The sequence below is a fragment of the Gallinula chloropus genome (assembly GCF_964237585.1).
Source record: "Gallinula chloropus genome assembly, chromosome: 13".
Taxonomy (NCBI): domain Eukaryota; kingdom Metazoa; phylum Chordata; class Aves; order Gruiformes; family Rallidae; genus Gallinula; species Gallinula chloropus.
In genome coordinates this window covers 12037708-12057336 of record NC_140098.1, presented here as the reverse complement: position 1 = coordinate 12057336, position 19629 = coordinate 12037708, and the positions used below count along the sequence as shown (strand labels likewise).

At 37.6% G+C, this 19629-nt stretch overlaps 1 protein-coding gene across 1 annotated transcript in view; it reads right to left on the bottom strand.

Moving 5' to 3' along the window:
- Nucleotides 1-19629, bottom strand: part of NFATC3 (nuclear factor of activated T cells 3) — a 68821-nt gene that overhangs the window by 41467 nt on the left and 7725 nt on the right. Inside the window, exon 2 of the mRNA XM_084270169.1 lies at nucleotides 9687-10818. Coding sequence (XP_084126295.1) covers nucleotides 9687-10818 — 1132 coding nt within the window. The remainder of the gene's footprint in view (nucleotides 1-9686; nucleotides 10819-19629) is intronic.

The following is a 19629-nucleotide window of genomic DNA, read 5'->3' as shown; positions in this document are numbered from 1 at the left end:
ACTTGTACTGAACCAAAAACCAAAATAAAAACAAACCAAGAAAAGAAAAAAGAAAAAAGAAAAAGAAAGAAAAAATAAATCTCTGTCTTTAGCAAGTATCTGGATGGACTTGGGCTCAGCCTGCAGCACCATGCATCTACCTTTTACCACACAAATCACTGTCACTAAGCACAGAAAGAGGGAGAAGAAACGGCACCACTTGCTGGCCGCCTTCTACAGAACAACCTATAATGTAAGCCTCTTGACCTGCTGCTTCATGGAGTACCTGTGCACTTCAGGAGAAAGCTAATGCAGTAAGATATGCCTTATCTCCTGAAGCACCTTTCCGAGTGCAATGGGAGTAACAAGAGTATTTCCCTTTCTTCTTACTGAAAGGAAGAAGTGTGAGCAATAAATCATCTCCACAAGCTTTCAGCATACAGCAAAGACTCTTTTCCCCAGTAAGGAGGTTTGACGACTGGTCCTTCCACAGCAACAGTATTTACTGAGTAGGAGAGGACTGGTGATGTCAGCAAAAAAAAGAAAAAAAAAAAAAAAAAGAGCAAACTGACAGGAATGCAGTGTAAGCCCAATCCTTCCAGATACTTACCACAGGCCAAGACGTACTGCCTAAACGCTACTAATGGCTATCAACTAGACCTTGCCATTCACTTTTATAGCTACTGAAGGAGAAGAGGACTCAAGTCTTCAGTCTGAAAAAGGAAAGAAAACGTGAGGATTAGAAGATACTAAACAGAGCTTAAAAAGAAATGTAGCATGCGAGAAATTTTTCTTCAGGATTTCTGGAAACCTCCCCCCCCCACCCCATAACCAAATATTCTGCCAAAATAGTTGGTATGCACCATTACACCACAAATAGATATGGTCCCTAAGAGAGTCTGGTATAACATGACCACCACAGACCATACACCAATTACTGGGAGGTTTTACTACTAAACTCAGTTGAGAAAAATCATTTCTTGCTTGTGACCACTCTCCATACAGTGCTTGTGACACTGTCCATACAGCCTCTCAGAGAGGTTTACTCCTTCTGCATCTAACTAAAAAACGTGGCACAGGCCGTATCAGTCTCCATTTTCTCCTGAAACAATATTTGAAATACTAGTACAAACATGGAGACAGGAAAATAACTAAGTCTCAAGATTTTGACATTCTTTGAAAACAAATAGAAAATATCAGCATGAGGGAGCAAGGAAGCACATAACACATGCGCCTAAAACATCAAAAAATTGGAAAGCTTTCAAAACACAAGTTTTCCAAATAAATTACATAGCCTTTGAGGCTGTGCTGCATCAAACCGATGCTTTCTAGATGTAGCAGCTGCTTCTCTTTGGAGTTTGATGTTGGATGCCCAAACTACTGTTTCTCTTGATATTTTTCTTGCTGCCTCCATCACCGTCACCGCTCAGCAGCAGTGGAATCTAAAAGGTTGCAGGGCACACAGCCATGTGTGTGCCTTTCTGCCCTGTGAGGATAGCAGTTTAATGCTTACACATAAATTTTATTTTGGTTTTTTTGAAGCAAATGCTCAAAACTGGATCAGAGCCCTAACTATCTTATTTTGAAAGGCAAAACTTTTTACTTCTAACAATTTACCAGAGCCCCAGTTGTCTATCAAGCCTCTTCAAACAGAACTACTGGGAGGGAGGCAGAGCAGGAACTTCCTAGCCAGCACTGTCACCTTCTCAAAGTCACATGAACCCAGGAAATTGGACACTAAATAATTTTTTTTAAAAAAAATTTTACAAAAATTCATAAAAATCCAGAATACAACCTACAAACTGTTATTGGGTTTTTTTGTTTGTTTGTTTGTTTTTAATATTACGCAGAAATATCAAATTAAAAGAATCATGTCAGTCTTTGGGGGGGTGACAGGTAACAGGTTTACAGATATTTTTAACACTTTTCAATATGAATCAACATGCATTTGTATCAGTTGCTGTGTATGAGAAAGCAAGTTTGAAATCACTGGCTTTACTGCACTTAAGGCTTTGTTCTCAAGGAAACATTGTTCAGCTTACACTATTAGGAGAAGATCAGCAGTAAAACTGCTAGACTTCTAAACTCCCCACACTTTATCAGTTTTCAATTGTGCACTGAACTCCAACGATCTCTGATAGTTCAAAATTCACGTAAGTACAAAATTTAGTGCTGCATTACTGTTAAAATACCTGGAACATGTTTAAGAATAAGAAGCACAGCTGCTTCAAAAATAACAAAAATTTGGTCTTACAAAACTATCTTTGTCTCCAGCTTATATACAGCATGATAGCATTTCCACTTGCTATTAAATCAGCTAACTTTGCACCCAGAACCCAGAATCCAGACCTGACTGTGGGCTTTTTTCAAGTCATTTTAGATCAAAAGATTAAAAAAAATAAGAACCATAGTTATTTAAAATCCTTCACATCACAGACTGGATGAGGGAAGAACATACATGTAGGCTTTCACATTTCAAAATTCTACCCAGTTCACCACCAGAATTACTGTTGCAATAGCTTGTGACTTAGTCTCTTACAGAAGTTTTGCTCAGTTTTTTCCTTAAATGAGTAAAAACCTTATTAACAATGCAGAAACTTACTACTAAATCCTATATCAGGGAAGATAACTAATGAGTGACAATCATTCTAATATTTCTGTTAAATCAAGCCGTAGCACATTGTTGAAACAGCACCAACCTGTAAACCTAGAAACGTTCTTCCACTAATACCAAGAGAGTTATATAACCTGATTAATGTCTCCAAAAGCTCATACTCCTATCAAATCAAGACTAAAGGCTTCAGAGAACAGAAGCTATTAAAGGAAACTCAGAAGTAAAGAAGGAACCCTTGAGTAGCATCCTCAGAAATCACTGCATTAAAATTACTGCTTCAGTGACAACTTTATTAACTTAACAGATACCTTCTTCCTCAACAATCACTATCACTATCTGATTCAGGCTGCACAAATTGATGATGAAACACTAGTGTTCAGCGCAGGACAGCTAAATGCATCTGTATGGCCTTCAGCATTCAGACCCATCAAAGTTAGCACCCAGCTCGTGTGCTGCCTATGCCTCTCACCCAGGAAGAAACAAACCCCAGAAACAAGATTGTTTATTCACATTTGACTGTGGCCCCACACAGTACACGTGGGACAGGAGGAAGAATAAAGAAAGCCCTGTGAAAAGCACTAAAAATAACCCGGTATAAAAAGTTACCTTCCACTTGTAGCTTACTTCGTGGGCAGTTCATTGGACAGAGACCTGGGGCTCTCTGCAGACAGCTGTTACCACTGGTACCATACCTCAGCTGGAGCACCTTTTAGTCTACTGCTCTCCTGGTCTCCATGATGAGAAAGTTTACAAACATAGGTGGACCCGGTGCAAGAACTCATTTTAGCCATTTGTACCAACGTGTTCCTGCCTCTTTGTACACACTGATTCTATTAAGAACCTTTTGAAGATACCCACTAAGAACGCAAGATGCCTGGGAAAATTCTTATTTCCTTCACTGGTTGAGATTCACAGATCTCCTAGAATCATTCTTTTTTTACTTCTTGGTTGTCACACACAAAAGTTTCCACTTACAGCTCCTCCGACACATCAAAATCTGTCACTGTGGGAAAAATAAAATAACTGGTCATACAATGGATATGCCACATCTTTTCCTCATCCCAAATTTTTGCAGAGCTTAGCCAACAGCGTATCCTGGGACAAGTCAATGTTGCAACACAGCAAGTCCCTGAGAATCTCAAACTGTAACTATGATCCATTGCTACAGTCCTTTTCCAGAGCACTCACAAAGCCAAAATACTGCTGAGGTTACCCTTTGCTATCTGGAACAAAGCAATGTTTTCACTGGTGAAGTAATTCTGGAGTTAAAAATTTTGGGGCTACAGTGGCTTATCAATACACATTTAAAGCACTTTTTACATTCAAAATACCCTGTTCAACTACTAGGAGACCCACAGTAACTATGCTTTCAAGAGTATCGATATGTTATACTTACTACCAAGTAAAATCTATATAATTTCAGAACAAAGTAGAGAGCTGAATCATGTGTGCAGCACAAAGATCTCATAATCAAACACTGCCTGAATCTTTCTGGATTCATTAATGGTATGTAAACATTACAGCAATAGCCTAGCTTATTAAAAACTTAAACAGTTCAAAGTTCTCTTGCTTGTCTCACTTAAGTGGGTCCTTATCTTCAAAGTCAGCAATTTGCAAATATTTTTCACTTTAAAGTTTTGCAGAGGTAGCATACCTGGTGTTATTTCTATTTATCAAAATAAGATGGTAATGACTTAGCAGATGTTTGCCCGTAGTGCACTCATGCTGAAATATTTATTATTCTTAAAATTAAGACCAAAAGAAAAGTCCCAATGGAACATAATTCTGCTCCTCTCTACTCCCCAGACTTCCAAGAGGATTCAGACATGGGAAACAACTTTTCAAAGTATTTGGCCACTCACCACTATATTTATTTTTTCCAAGACAGTAAGCAACATGGTAGGCAATCCTAATTTCCAGCAGTAGCTGCTGGATAACTGAAGGTTAAACACTCTTGAGTTGTCATTAAGTATCCATCACTAAAGAGACTGCTGAACTATCACAGCCTGTCTGGTCATCACACTGGAACAAAAAAACCTGCTTGATATCCTATCACTTCTCAGGGCTCTAAATTTACAATACAGCAGTCTGAAGACATTGGTTTATAGAGTAGTATTTAAATCAATGTGTAAGTCTCTAAAAATTCCATGGAGGGAAGACACAGTAAAAGAAACAAGGATTTTTGCACATTAGTGAATACTGCCTGGCTATCTACCAGTGCAAATGTACCATGTTCCCATCAAATACTTCAGGGTTTAAGGAAAGAAAAAAATGAATGCCTCTATTTTTCTTTTCCACTTTCTGGAAGTGGTACAACTGTGAACCTGACAGAACAGCTATATACATTGTAAGAGAACATTACTTTCTGTTAAACAAGTATACATATCACTTCCAAATAGTATTTGCTACTCAACTTTTCAATACAGCAGCATTATTCTCCAGGCTGACTGGCATCTAAGTAAAAACATTTCATAAAAATGGAACAGGCTTTAAGAGCTTCCCAATATTACAGAGTTTCATAAATATTTACTACATACCTACTAAGCAGGATTTTTCACAACATTCCAAAGACATAAGGATACACTTAAGATAATTTACATGAGCACAACCAACCACCCTTGCAGAATGTGCCTCAGTGTGAGCAAGCCAATCAAATTAGAAATTTGAATACAAACACTTTCTTTGGTATCCTTCAAGGCTATGTATAACACATACTGACACAGGCTACCTAAATAAGAAAGTAAACTTGAAGCACCTATGTTTCCCTTCCAATACCCAACAGTATTTGGGAAGGGAGTAAAAGGAGAATCCAATTAATAACTTTCTGCAAAAGCATAGAAATAGGTCTCTTACAGTGATTTAGTTGTGGGATAAAAAAAAAAAAGTTTTTTTCTGGGGAGTAAAACTCAATTGTAACAGTAGATGTGCAAGAAAAAGCCATAAACCATCATCTTAATGAAAGGTTGATGTAATAAAGCAAGTAGGGAGGTCTGATCTACTATCACTATGTTAAGATCCCAGAAAGAAAGAGAATTTCCAACTGAAAAGGGGAGAAACATGAGACATCTAGATAAATAATTTTCTTATCTGTCATCCTGGGAGAAGGCAAGGGGGTGGAAGAGGTATATTAACAGTAACAAGACTAACAATGTAATACCTAAAATTATCAAATAACTTCATTACTGAATATTCTGTAAAACTACCAGTTTAATCTGACATCAAAAGAGCATTCAACTGCCAAGGTACTTGGTTAATGACAGCATTGACTTATCTTTGACAAGGAAGCAGAAATGAGACTCAGGGCACGTAAGAGACAGATTTTTCATACGCTATGCACTGGTAGATGATGAGTGTCTGTGACCAAATAACTAGCTGTCATCTAACAGAATTGTTTGGATGGCATCTAGAATACGACTAAAATGCTCAAAAGCACGTTACACACTTTTAAATGTCATTAAGTACTGCGCATGTACTGAACATGGAAGAAAAAAGGAAAACAAGGTCAGGACTCAAAGTTTTGTAAATTTGTAATCTAATTTGTTTAGATAGCATTCAGAGAAGGTGCTATCAGCACATTTCACATCTTGTCACATGTGGGGCAAGTTATCCCCACTTCTACCAGGGGTCAGTTTATTGCAGCTGTGCATGCACACTGCTCAGAGTCACTTCATATGCTTGTAATCTATACTATCGTTTAATTTATGCACTACTTTGTACTTGACAATACAATCAAGACATTTTAAAAAGCATATTAATTGCAATATGTATTCTGCTTATATTACAGTTAATATATTACTATATATAATATGCAATAAAGATACAAATCACAATATTGAACTTTATAACAACTGAAGTCACTGTCAAATTAAGAAACAGTGGATCTTCTTGCATTTCAGCTGAGAACTGAGATCCAAGCAGCTACCTGCTCCTTAAAGGAAAAGAGCAGAGGAAGGGGGGAGGGGGGGGAGAAACCAGGACAAAAACACAAGAGTAAACTTAGCTCCCCTACTTTATATGACCAAATTAAATGTTTTAACATCCTGACAATGCATATTCCTGTAGCACCTATGAAAATGGGGATAACTAATAATTCAACACTTCACTGAGGATACAGCTGGCAATGCAGCCACTGAGTCAGGCTGGTTTTGGCAACAAATGTACACAGCTTAGTAGTTTTATTTAGTTTACTTGTGAATAGGTATAGTCTTCACTGTCTTCAGCATTTGCCCTTTTTGTATTTCAAGAAGTTCTTCAGCACCAGTTTCTAAATAAATTGACATTTAAAACATACTTTTACTTCTTAATGAAAACAATAACATTGATTTTTAGCCAGTTCTGCTCAGTTCTCCCCACTACAAGATGAAGCAGGTTTAAGTGAATATCTATTTTTGTAACTATTTTGGTCATCCCACAAAAGAACCACACATAGATCCACACCCAACCTTGCCACATGCCTATACATTCACCTGTTTTTACCCTTCATTAGCACTCACCTTCTATGAGCTATGTCAGCCTGTGAACTAGCAAAAATGCTGTGTTAGGACTGCTGAGCATTCTACAAAAATATACTGCAATTACAAAATACCCAATTAAGGAAAAAGAGTCGTTGTTCTAGTAACAGACTTAACACCTTTTATTAACAGGTGAGCAGACTGCAACAGAATTTAACAAAAGACAACTTCAAGGCAGTTAACATGTTTGTCCGCACAGTAGTTTCAGATATAGTAAGAATTTTCCAGCTAGTGCTTTGCATCTTTACTGTTAAATTTCATATTCATTAACAGTTATACAGAGGGACATTAGAGGAAAAAAAAAGAAAAGAAAAACATCGCTTCTACTCACTAAAATCAATACCTTTCTGAGAAGAGAAAATCTGTGGTTATGCTATTATGCAAAGATGACAAAACGGCTGAATGAGCATTGTTATATGTAATTTCGATATATTTAGATAGGCCAGTTGACAACTCTAAAGAATTTATATAGACCCGTTTTAAAATCAACAGAATTTTTTTATTGATAAAAATGAGCCTTCTGTGTGACACTGATCTATCAGTGTCAGATAGGAATATGTTCAGCAGTAAAACTCACAAGTTCTAACAATGAACTCAGGTAACTCGGAAAGCTGTTTGATAGTCCCCATTCTAAGTTACCAGTTGGGAAGCTCTTAAAGCTATGGTTCATTTATCTTCCATATGTTTTAAGGATGTTCACTACCCTGAAAGTATTAGTTTATATTTCATCCGTTTGAGTTTGTAACTTCCTTCTTAGGCACTCAATAGTAAAAGTTACAGTTGAATTTTCTCCTTTAGTTCTCTGCCCAAAACATGAATGGAAAGGGTCAGGTACAATTATCTTTAAAAGATGACTGAATGCTTCTATATTCCATGAGAGGAACACCCCTGAGAATATTCACAGACCCAGTAGAGAACGAGAACAGGTATTTTAAAACATTTTTTCAACAGGATTGCTCATCTGACAAGTAATCAGGAAGTAAAACATTAAGATGTTAGAATGATGCAAAATGAATTTGGAAAAAGCCACTAGAAAGAGGAATTCAATAAAAACTAGTAGGTTGCCATGTTGCTGTGAAAGTCAGCATTCATTTTTCATGAAGTTGTGATTTTGAGGGAGGTCCCAGAGAAGACTTTCTCTTCAGTAAGCTTAGCTTACCAGGCAATAGTTAATTCTGATTTTAAAACTCTGAGAGCCAGGGAAGGAAAAAAAAAGAAAAAAAGGTCTCCTATAAGGCACCTCTGCAGATTGCTCAGAGATATTTCTTTCTTTATTTGGGAAGGAGAAGATAGGGTGGATGAAAATGATAAAACCATGAATATTTTCTAAGCCATTCTTTCTAAAATTAAGAAGTGTGGAAACTAGTGCCTTGCAAAAACTACTTTGTAATGAGAACTCTATATTTTGTCAATAACTTTTAGTGTTTGAGCGTTGCCTTTTTCAAAATAAAGCATATATGCTGAAAATCCTACCCTATCCTCCCCCACTCTAAGAAAGAGGAATGTCTTCATCAACTACATCCTTGTAGAGCAAATCTTAAGCATTACCTGGGCACCAAATGATCCCATTTCATTCAAAGTTATTTTAAAATCAATAGAGACTAGCACGGAAGCATTGACATTTCAACCTATAATAAGGCTTTTAAATGGATAATCATATTTTACAGGTATTAATCTAATGTACCTTTCTTGCAAAATGTCCACAGAAAAAATGTCTGCAGTTCTTCCAGTATCTCCCCACCCCTTATTTTTAAAATCTAGTACAGCAAGAAAGAGATTAGGAATCAAATGGGTAACATGAACTGAGTAATCACAGTATCTGTCTGTCCAGCAACAGCACTGCTTAAGGAGTTCTCATTTCTACTCCACCCACTGTATTGTGCTGGCAAAATGATTCCAGAAGCTCTATGGTGGGAATGATCAACAAACTGCTCCATCTATCAAGTAACAGAATGGGAAAGAGGGTGAATTTTTCCCCCAGCTGTACTAGTTTCCTTTTCTGAGCCTCCACAAATTAGCCTGCTAGCACATGACAGGACTACAAAAGGAAAAGAGCAGGTTAACTCAGCACCACCCTTGGGAACTACAGCCCAGAAATCAAATTTGCATGCCATACTGAAAATCATCCTGAAAGAAATATTTTCTCTATTCTATTTCTAGAATTCTGTCAGCCAAAAGAAGGAAGTAAAAACAAAAGCAAATAAACTCCCCACCTCTCTCATGGTCTCACAGTTTTATAAAAATCATGTAAGTCAGGTTTCTCCAGCTATATTAAAACATTAACTGCTCAGATTAGATGGAACTGCAAAGCATATGCAAAATCCACAGACATTTGATTCCGGTGGTCTCTGTGCATGCAAACACACTTCACTGAAATAAAGCCAGTCCTATGTTACAGTGCACCTACTGTACTTTTAAAAGAAGAAAGTATTCAGTATCTCATCTTTCCTAGTTATATGACCTACCTGCCTACAAGAAGTTTTCTTTAAGAAGTCTTAATGCACATCGAAGTATATTGACCTGTACATTTATGATTCATGGGAGAGCAAAAAATGGGAGGCAAAGACTTTCTAATCACTTACCGAAATATAGGAGTATGACCTGGCTTTGGTTTGTTCCAAGTAAAGTGTGAAGGAACAGAAAGAAATTGGTCTCCAGGCAAATCTTTTTTCAAGGTGTGTTGAGATCCAGAGCAGTCATCTACTGCAGTTTCAAGGGATGATGATAAGTTACCCTGTTCTTCAGGACAGATATCTATTTTTCCAGATAAAGTGGCAGTCTGATCCTCTGAGGTCTTTCTTGTTTTTAGAGGAATATCAGTCTCTGTACAACACTGAAATGGTGAAAGGCCAGAATTAAGGCCTTGCACATTATGAATGGAAGTGTTTAGCCACGTGTCTTCTGTTATGCTTCCTCTGGGAGAATGGCCAGGTGACGGAGTTGGAGAATGGTGAGGAGAGAGAGAACCAGCATAGCAAATCTCAGCACTGGAGTGTCGACGTTTCCCACAGGGCGATGTAGGTCTTGATGAGGGCCTTGATGTTGGTCTAGGGCTCAGCCAATTTTCATCTGTAATACTAGTTCTAGGAGAATGACAGGGAGACTGTCTAGGTGACAAGGCATGTCCAAATCCATAAGGCTGCTGCCAGGATTCATCACTGGGACCTCTTGGAGAACCACCAGGAGATGCCAAAGGAGAGCCAAGGGTAAATCGAGCAGCTGCTTCGTTTAGTTCTGAGTCTACATCATCATAAACATGGGAAATGGATTCACAAGAGGAAGCATCTGAAAACCAACTTCTGGAGGAAATGCTGCTGGCAGGGCTTGGACTAAGGGATGATTCCCTATATGATGGCTCAAGAGGAAGATAGAGATGGTCCCGTGAAGGCCTTTCCATATACTCATTTTCTGTGCCATTTGTGTGCAATTCATCTTCATTGGTTTCAATCCCTTGATGACAGTTAGGTGAAATAGATGTAATTTGAATACTAGGGCACTCAAAGGCTTTGGGTCCACCTAGTGGACTGTATTTGGATTCTGGTACCTCACAAGTTCCCTCATAGTGCTTGTGACCCTGAAGTCTTGTAGGTGGTGACAGAGGAGAGGAGTGAGACTGCAGTCCATGGCGAGGAATACAAATCGGCTGGTTGACAGAGGATGATGGTTGGTCTACATTAAAGATGTATATGGATGCACAGTCATCTGACTCGAGCTCTGAAAACAAAATTAAAAGGAAGAGTCAGAATGCATGCTAGAAAAATACCATAAGACAACCCCCTTTATTTCCCAGGTATGGCCTGTTTCCAGCATCCTAGACATCTCCCAATACATTAGCCACATTAAAGCTAAGTCTTAATTTTAAAGTTTTCCTGCCTGCATTTGCAGCTAAGTATGACCACAGCATAGTTTTCTGTCATAACTCCTGTTTGCAACCAGATCTCAGTTTATACACATGTTCAGTGGCTGAAAAATATAATACATACAGAAAGTGTGTTTAAAAGTCCAGAAAGGATCTAATTTGGCACAATCAAATCAAACCTCATACTTCATAACTACATTTAATTAATATTTAAATATTTTAATCATAATCCATAATATTTTAATCATAATCATTCTCAAGTGCCCATCTGCATATTAAAATTGCAGTCTCATGAAGTCTGAGCACAAATTGTTCAGCATAAAAAAGGCAAAACAAAATACTCTCAGATCTCACTAACTTATTCAAAACACAAGAAATATTCCAAAGAAAAACAAGCAATTGAAAGGGAATGCAAGTCCAGTTCACAGAATCAGCAGCTTTGTCTCACAGAGCTGAAGTAGATTTTCTTGCCCTCATCTCAGTAGAGAATAACCTGCCAGTATGAGACACTTGTCAGAAAGAAAAGCAGAAAACACAGCTTTTTCTTACTTTGTAGCTACTGTGCTTCCACTCCTGTTTTTTTTCTCTTGTAAGATAGAGCCTTCCCTCCATAATTATATAAATAAGTATGCAGGAGACCTCAGGTAGTTCACTACTTATCATCTCATATGAGGTGAAGTTAAATGTACCAATTAAATTGGACCATCCCCACTAGACACTGAAACGAGCTTCAAATTCTGTTATAATATTGTCTCTACAACCCCAGTAACTTGCTTCAATGAATCACAGAATTTTAGGGGTTTGAATGGACCTCAAGAGATCATTGGGTCACTTTGAGAGTGTTTTGATAGCTCACTAATATTTATCGTAATCATTAAAATCATAGTTTCTAGTGTTTTGTTTTTATTTTTAAAGTGGGGTTTTTTTTCAGTCGTGGGGGAATATTATACAGAAGCATAAGCATTTCTGCAAACTAATATGCTCCTGTGTCAAATGTGATAATAGAACATAATAGTCATACAATTATTTTCCATAAATCCAGACTGAATGACATTAGTTGCATCTCTGTGAATAATCATTTTTAAAATGGTTTTCACCCTGAGTATCAGTAGAATATTAACACTTGTTTAAAATAAAACTAGTCTCTCTCACAAACAGATAAAACATCCAGACAGGAAGCAATGCATTTTAGATGTTTCCATGATAAAAAAAATACTATGACACCGAAGTCATTCTATTAACAGTTTCACTAATAGCAATGAGCTTAAAATTAACTAAAACAGAAACAAAACAGCAACTCCTCAGAGACAACAAGGAAGAATTTTCAAATTAAAAGAAAGAACACTGTTACCAGGGACCACACTATGTTTCTCAGACTTGAAAAAAAAAAAAAAAAAGAAAAAAGAAAAAAAGACTGAAAGTTCATGGGCAGGGGGCAGCTCTATTAATAACCTACCTATTCAATGAGGCACAAATTTATGTTTAAGACTAGTACTAAGTAGTTTTATGAACACTGTGTGATTTTATATGTATATATATATCATGTATAGTCACATATTACAATTATATAATTATACAATCTGGATAATTAACAACTATTACAGTTAATTTCTATATATGTATACACTAAAAGGATCAGGATACTCAGGAAAGACTATTTTGTACAGCATACAAAGAAATTAGCATGAGGTTACTACACTGAATACTAACTTTCACTAGAATTATGGATATTGTTTAAAATTTTTTCAGCTGTTTTCCATTACAAAATGTGAAATGCAGACAGTAGTTAAGTCACAGGTTTTCCACATCTATTGGTATATTCATGTGCAAGATCACAGACGTCCTTGTTTCCTAACTCAGTATTAGAAACATAGGTCCAGGGAGGAAAGAGACAGACTTAATAAAAACAATCAGCCAGCTAATCAAAACTTAGAAATAAAACAATTACAGACATTTTTTTAATAATAATTGAAAAAAATATAGGTAAACAGCTGTCGGAAGCCTTCAACTCCTGTGTGTAACCATTTGCTGTTATTAATGGCTTTAGGAACAGTAACAGCAAATTCTCTGTATTAAATCTCCCACCATTGCTGAGGGCCTTACTGCTCTTACAGCAATAATCAAGAAAACTGAAAATATTTAGGACAATTTGTCCATTTTCAATGTCACTGGGACTTATAAAAAGCAGGTGTACTTTCAAAATTTAAGTTTCATGGAACTGAGGTGGAGAGATCAGAGCAGCACAGGTTATCAACACCAGTTTGGAAGAACTGGGAGAGATGGAGAAGGCAGGAGAGCACTCTTCTGACTCAGGCTTCTTTGGTCCCTCTCCACGACAAACAACTTCTAATGAGTTTGGCACAGGCTCTCCCATTACCCTGCCCCAGCAGCATACACGCACACACATTCAAAAAACAGGAAGCCTGAGACCTAGAGTAGGAGCTATGCATCTGATGAACACCGAATCCCAAAAGCATGCTTAAGGCTGTGGAAGCAATCTATTTTATCCAAATCACCAAAACAATTTTTGGATATGATCAATAAACACATATTTTTATTTTAGTTTGCACACACAAACCCTTCCCCTTATGCTCATGTGTTAAAGTAATCAGTTCCTCACACAAAGGACAATCCTAAAACCTTCATAAAACATGTCATTAATTTTACTAAAATATTTATCAATTTATTTTTTGTACTATTAAAGACTGCAGGGAGAATCCAAATTTGGAAGAGGCCTATAACCAATTTGAAGGAACTAATAAACATAGAAAGATGAATATAACTTGGGTGAAAGAATTGGGGGGAGGGGAAGAAGAAAATAACAGCTGACAAGCCTGAAGATGGAAAGGAGTGAGAATAGCTCAGAAAACCCCCAACCACTTCCAAACCCAACCAAACACAAGGCTTCAAGAAAGCAGAGGGTACACAAACTCAGGGAAGTCTCACAACAGGCAAGTCCAAGGCAAAAAAGAGTTATGGAGCAGGGGGAAAAAAGGGGGGGGGGGGGAAAGGGTGTATGCGTGTTATGGAAATCTGATTACTTAATAGACGAGCTCTTACATCCAAACAATCTTATTACGGGAGGAAAGACAGTAAAGGGACAGTAAAGAAGTTAAATTGGTCAAGTCACAAGGCTTCACTGCCCATAAAATATAAGAAAGGAGCATTCAAGAAAAAGAAACCAGGTCTTAGGGCAAGATGCTAGATAGGATAGACATAGCAAAATATAAAGACCAAGAGCAGCAGTGCCATTCACATCAAAAGCAAGGTATGACCCTGAAAAGGCAGGTGTGTTAAATGCTTTTTCTTTCATCAACTGCATAAATTGCTAACAAAGTCAATCACGATACAGTGTAAAAAAACTGGACTAAATAGAAGGTTAAAAAGCACTGAAAAATTATGGGCCAGTAAGTTTTACTTCAGTTTTAGAAGTAGTATTAATAGTTTATTTGTTCCAGTAAGCATTTAAAAGGAGATGGGGAAACAAAACAAGAAGTCAATGTTTGCTAAGAACAAAACAACGTCAAACAATTTTTGGTTTACGATCAAAGGAGGTCTTCTGGATAGCTACCATAGAAACTAAGCTTTGTTTTAACTTATTAAGACTTCTAACGCTGCCATGCATGGAGAAACCACCAAGTCTTTGCACATTTAGTGAAGCCTTCATCTCCAACCTGCTGAGATAAGGTTTACTCCTGAGGGATTGCAGGAGTTTGCAGATGCTGGATAGTCACATAGTGCATATAAACTATATAAAGCTGCAAACTTCCACTGCACTCCTACATCAGCCATCTGCGTCTTTTATCAATAAGAACCAGAATGTCTGTTGCTCTGAATGTACATTTGCTACTGTCTGGAAACAGACTAGTTCACAGACACTCCTGTTCAGCTCATCTCTTCCTAAGCTGCTAACTACACTTCAACATAAGCTGTCTAACTGGAATAATACCCGTAACAACTGCCCCGAAATACATTTTGCTTGCTATTTACCATATCACACTGCACATTCAGGACTAGTAATGCTTGCCCACCAGTTGTTCACTCCTCAACAATGTACTGGCACATGCATATGTGCAGCTGTGCAATGAGCCAGATTTCTCCACAGAAGGAAGGTCAATTACTATCAAATGTCTGAACACAAGCCCTGTGCCAAAATTATCCAAACCACTTTATCATTCTAGGTTTGTAAGCCCATAAACAAACAGGTTCAGACAATAGAAGCTGTTAGAAGGTACTAAGAAAGTGCAACACGACCTAGGTCTTAAAAATACTACTGCGAAAACAGGATCAGTAATCAAGTCCTTTAAATAGCATGAGGAAAGACTTGAGCATTGCCACTGACATCATATGTGTTCTCAGGCAAGTCATATAATCTGTCTCCACTCCCAAACTTTAAAAAGAACAACAACCTCTGTCATGACAGTCACCATTCTCTCTTTCTGAACACAACGGTATTATAAAGAATGCCACAGAAATATCTCTAAGAACAAAAAACATACTCAGGTCCATTTTTAAAATTTAATTATCCTACTGATTTGCAATAGTCCATATATTTCTTGAGATGAAAAAGGAGTCTTAATCTTCACAAAGAACCTGAAATATCCAATACAGAATTACAGAATCATTAAGGTTGGAACAGATCTCCAAGATCATCTAATCCAACTGTCCTCCTAACACAATGTTACTAACTAAACCATGTCCCTAAGTATCTCATTCAACCTCTCCTTGAACACCACTCACTGCTTTCTTTTTGTGCACTTAAAAAGACAATAGATTGATCCAAGTGCTTGTTGGTACACTACCACACTAAAGGTCTGTAATTGGATACTTAGTTACAGTTTTTCATTGGAAACTATAAGTTCTCCAGACACATTTCCAACAAGTTTAAACATCAACTTAAAAAAACCCACAAACCCCTCTAAAAAACCCCACAGCAATGCATTACTTTATAAGGAGTATGACTGAGTAGTAAGGCACCAAATACGGTACTAAAAAAACTATAAATTGTGAAAAGTTATGGTAGCAAGGTGGAGTAGAGGAGAGATGCATCCTTACAGACAAAGTTTAGCAACACACAAAACAGCAGTGGAAATATAAGCTTTTAGAAATGGAAGACTTAGAACAACTGTTGTTATATGAAGCAGTTTTCCCCTCTTCAATGACTTTGTGCGCTGTTTCATGATCATATCGGGGTTATTCAAAAGGGATAAAAATAAATTTTACTTCTGTCAGTCATGTACCGTAGAGGCAGATCTCATCAGAATTTCACTCTTGTGTTAAGCAACAATACTGGAAATTTACAACAAAACCTAATCATCTCAAGAGTGGGAGCTTGTCAATGAGTATTTCCAAATTCTAGTCCGGATCAGAACTCATTACCTTCAGCAGAAATGCAAAGGAATAATGAAGCTGCACTAGTTTAAGCAAGAGAATAATACAGCCTATCTAATGTTTACAACTGACATCGAGTAAAGTAAGAACATACTGGCTCTCAGGGTGTAACTACATGTTTTGTGTTTTTCACCAGCAACTACCCTCCCACACATGCACACCAGGGAGGGGAAATGAAGAGAGGTATTTTTAACCCAGATGATTTTCGCAATCAGATTTGCAGTGCACTAACATAAACACCTGCATATACACACAACTGACAGAATGGCAAGCTTTAGGACACATGGAGGAATGAGCAAACAGTACAGAAACTGCAGATGTTTTCACTATCAAATAAAAACATAACATGCAACTATAAACCCTTAGGGCATAGCCCAGTATGCCTTTAAATTAGAATGGCTGCCTTCGCATACATCCAGCCTCAACTGTGACAGTCATGAAATTTTATTTAGCACATAAGAAAAACAGATTAAATAAACATGAAAGTCAAATGCATCTCTTAAGCCACAAGCACCATTCAGAAAATTATGTGCTACTTCAGCAGTGCAAATGCAGGTAATCTCAGTTGAGGTTTTTTCCTTTTTTTAAGGAATATAATTCTTACAGGCAGTCTTTCATAGCAGAGTGCTCTGAGATATGTTGATAAAATGCAATATGCAAAGCAAGTAAAGAGTCCAGCTTGTAACTGTAAGGTTCAACAAGAATTAGTCATTCTAAGTTCAGTTACAAGAACAGAAAATAGCAGCCGGAAGCGCTAGGCAGTGCTTATACCTGTGCCTTCTCCAGCTCTCTGGGCATTTCTGTTTGATTATGAAGCATGTCTTTAAATGAATACTTTATATAGAGCTTGTGGTTCAGTATTTAAGGATTATTAATTAATATTCATAAAAAATTATTTCCTTTTTGCTTAAAAAAAAATAAATCTATAAGTTCTACTGGTTCTGCTTCCTTTTTTTCCCCTCAGTGGGCATGTAATTCAAAAGGGCACAGTATTTTACTGCATAACACCCTTGTAGACAAAAGGGAAGCTGTCGCCCTCCAGTTTGCTGAAGCCTCATTTGTCATTCAGTACTAGATAGAAAGTCAGCTTAATATGACCCAGTAATTCAGAGATATTTAAGAAATACAGTACTATGGCCTTTGGGGAGATTATTAAAATGACACAAAAAACATCCATACAGCAGTTATTAACACACAGTATTAACAGCCTATTTGTCAATGCTCTTCTAAGAGTGAAGTACATTATCCTATATGATTGGTTGCTACAATCTGTGAAAGGATTGCTACCCTGCAGTCCCAGAGCATCTGGTACATGTATCCACAGGAACCGAGAAAAGACAGAGGACTCCAAAACTCACGTGTTGCACCTGACCCACAGGAAGAAGGCTGATCATAAAGATAAGTGAGGACATTAGACAAGTAACATTTGAAAAGAATAAGGGAATTATGTGCTGCAGTTGCCAGCAAAAGGCTTGTCTAGATTCTTGGTATTGCAGGCCAATTTATCATCCACAACCTAACTCCTCCTTTGTGGGGGCAAAATTAACAGACTCCGTAAAAGGCTCTCCAGTTATTCAAAGTCCTAGTTCATGCAGTTCCTATAAACTGAAACCCTCCCCTAATGACCTACATGGATACCTTTATCACTTATCAACCTCTAAAAACAATGAACTTGCTGATAGCAACCTGCTGCTCTATCCAGAGACACCTCCATCTTTACAGCCTGCTCCAGCCCCAAACCAAGCACTGAGCAGAAACCAAGCTTCCAAGATGAGAATGTGCAAGTAGGTCCATAGTGAACAAAATGACAGGATTGTGCAAGACAACGGGTATCTTAGCTTATAGGAGAGTACGTCAACATAGACTAGGGTCTTTGTGACTATTGGTAGAAAAATGCAATAATCCAAGGCAAAAACTTTGGGAAAGGTTACACAGTAAGAGGAGGGAGACAGAAATGGAGGCATGCCTCTTTCTGTCAGTGCATGACACAGAGGCTGAGAGCTGGTATTGATAACATCTCATCAAAGTAGTTTAAGAACTCTTCACACCTCAGCAAAATTGCACTGTGTTTCTGTCCTAAAACATAACGGAGGGCAAACAGCAGACAACCCTACACATACTTAACTCAGCATTTCAAATCATTAATATGACAACTTTTCACCAATGTATTTTATAATACAGCATTAGTAAACTTCAAGTGCATGAAACTCAAAGGCTCTGTACATCAAAGAACTGAAGCAAACCAGAATGAGAACCTGAAACTTTCCTTTTTTGCCCACTGCTCACATGAACATAGACTCAAACACCTTGAATTAACTTTGCTAAGACTGACACGGTAAGCACGACAGACAGAAACAGGAACCAAACAGCCAAATGAGGAACGCAAGACTGAAGCTGAGCACAAATGTCATTTTTTCAGCAACTTTCCGAATGATCCCCCAAAATACAAGGGAGACCATATTAGTATGCCTCATGACTGTGCCACAAGCAAGCCCTAAAACTCTGCATCTCTTCAGAGTCCTAAATAGCTTGCATTTATTCCAGCAGGAGTGGACATCGAACCAAACGCTGTACCAGATCCCCCTAACTTCCTGCCCCCAACCACAAAAGCTAGGCAATTTGAAAGACAGTAGCATTTGGTCTCAAAAGCCTAAACTTGACAAATTACACTGCTGAAATACAGAGACTTTGACCTAATTTAAAGAAACTATGAATAATACAAAATGTTTCTTAGTGGTTCTTTGAATTAAGCCACACGTTCTCTTGCGGCCTTGTCACTTGCTTACAGTTATCCCAAATGACACCATTAAAGCCTTTTGTAATCATACAGTTACTCCATCTCCCCTTCCTTTTGTTCTTGATTTAGGGAAAAACTAATAGAAAGCTCCCAAGATACACAAGTAGCTATGAATCATTGTAGACATTATTATAGACTGTTATGGAGCCACCAAAAGCAGTGAATCATTGTCACTGACAGTTAATAAATGCAGGAACGGTTACCCACTCTGTCTGTTTTAGAGTATGCTTTCATTTTGGGCATGAAGGTACAAAAGGTTACTCTCAAAACAACCTGAGTTCGAAGGAAGCAATTTGTTCCCTATCCCAACTACAGTAAGAGGCAGTTCTATTCCCTGTCCCCCAAAGTACAAATGCTCTGTATCATTCAATTGAGTGATTGACCAATTTTTGCTACCTACAAAAAACATTTAAATAAATAAATGTGGTATTGAAAAACCCTCATTTCTTTCAGCATTTTTTCCTAAAAGGCAAAGTTA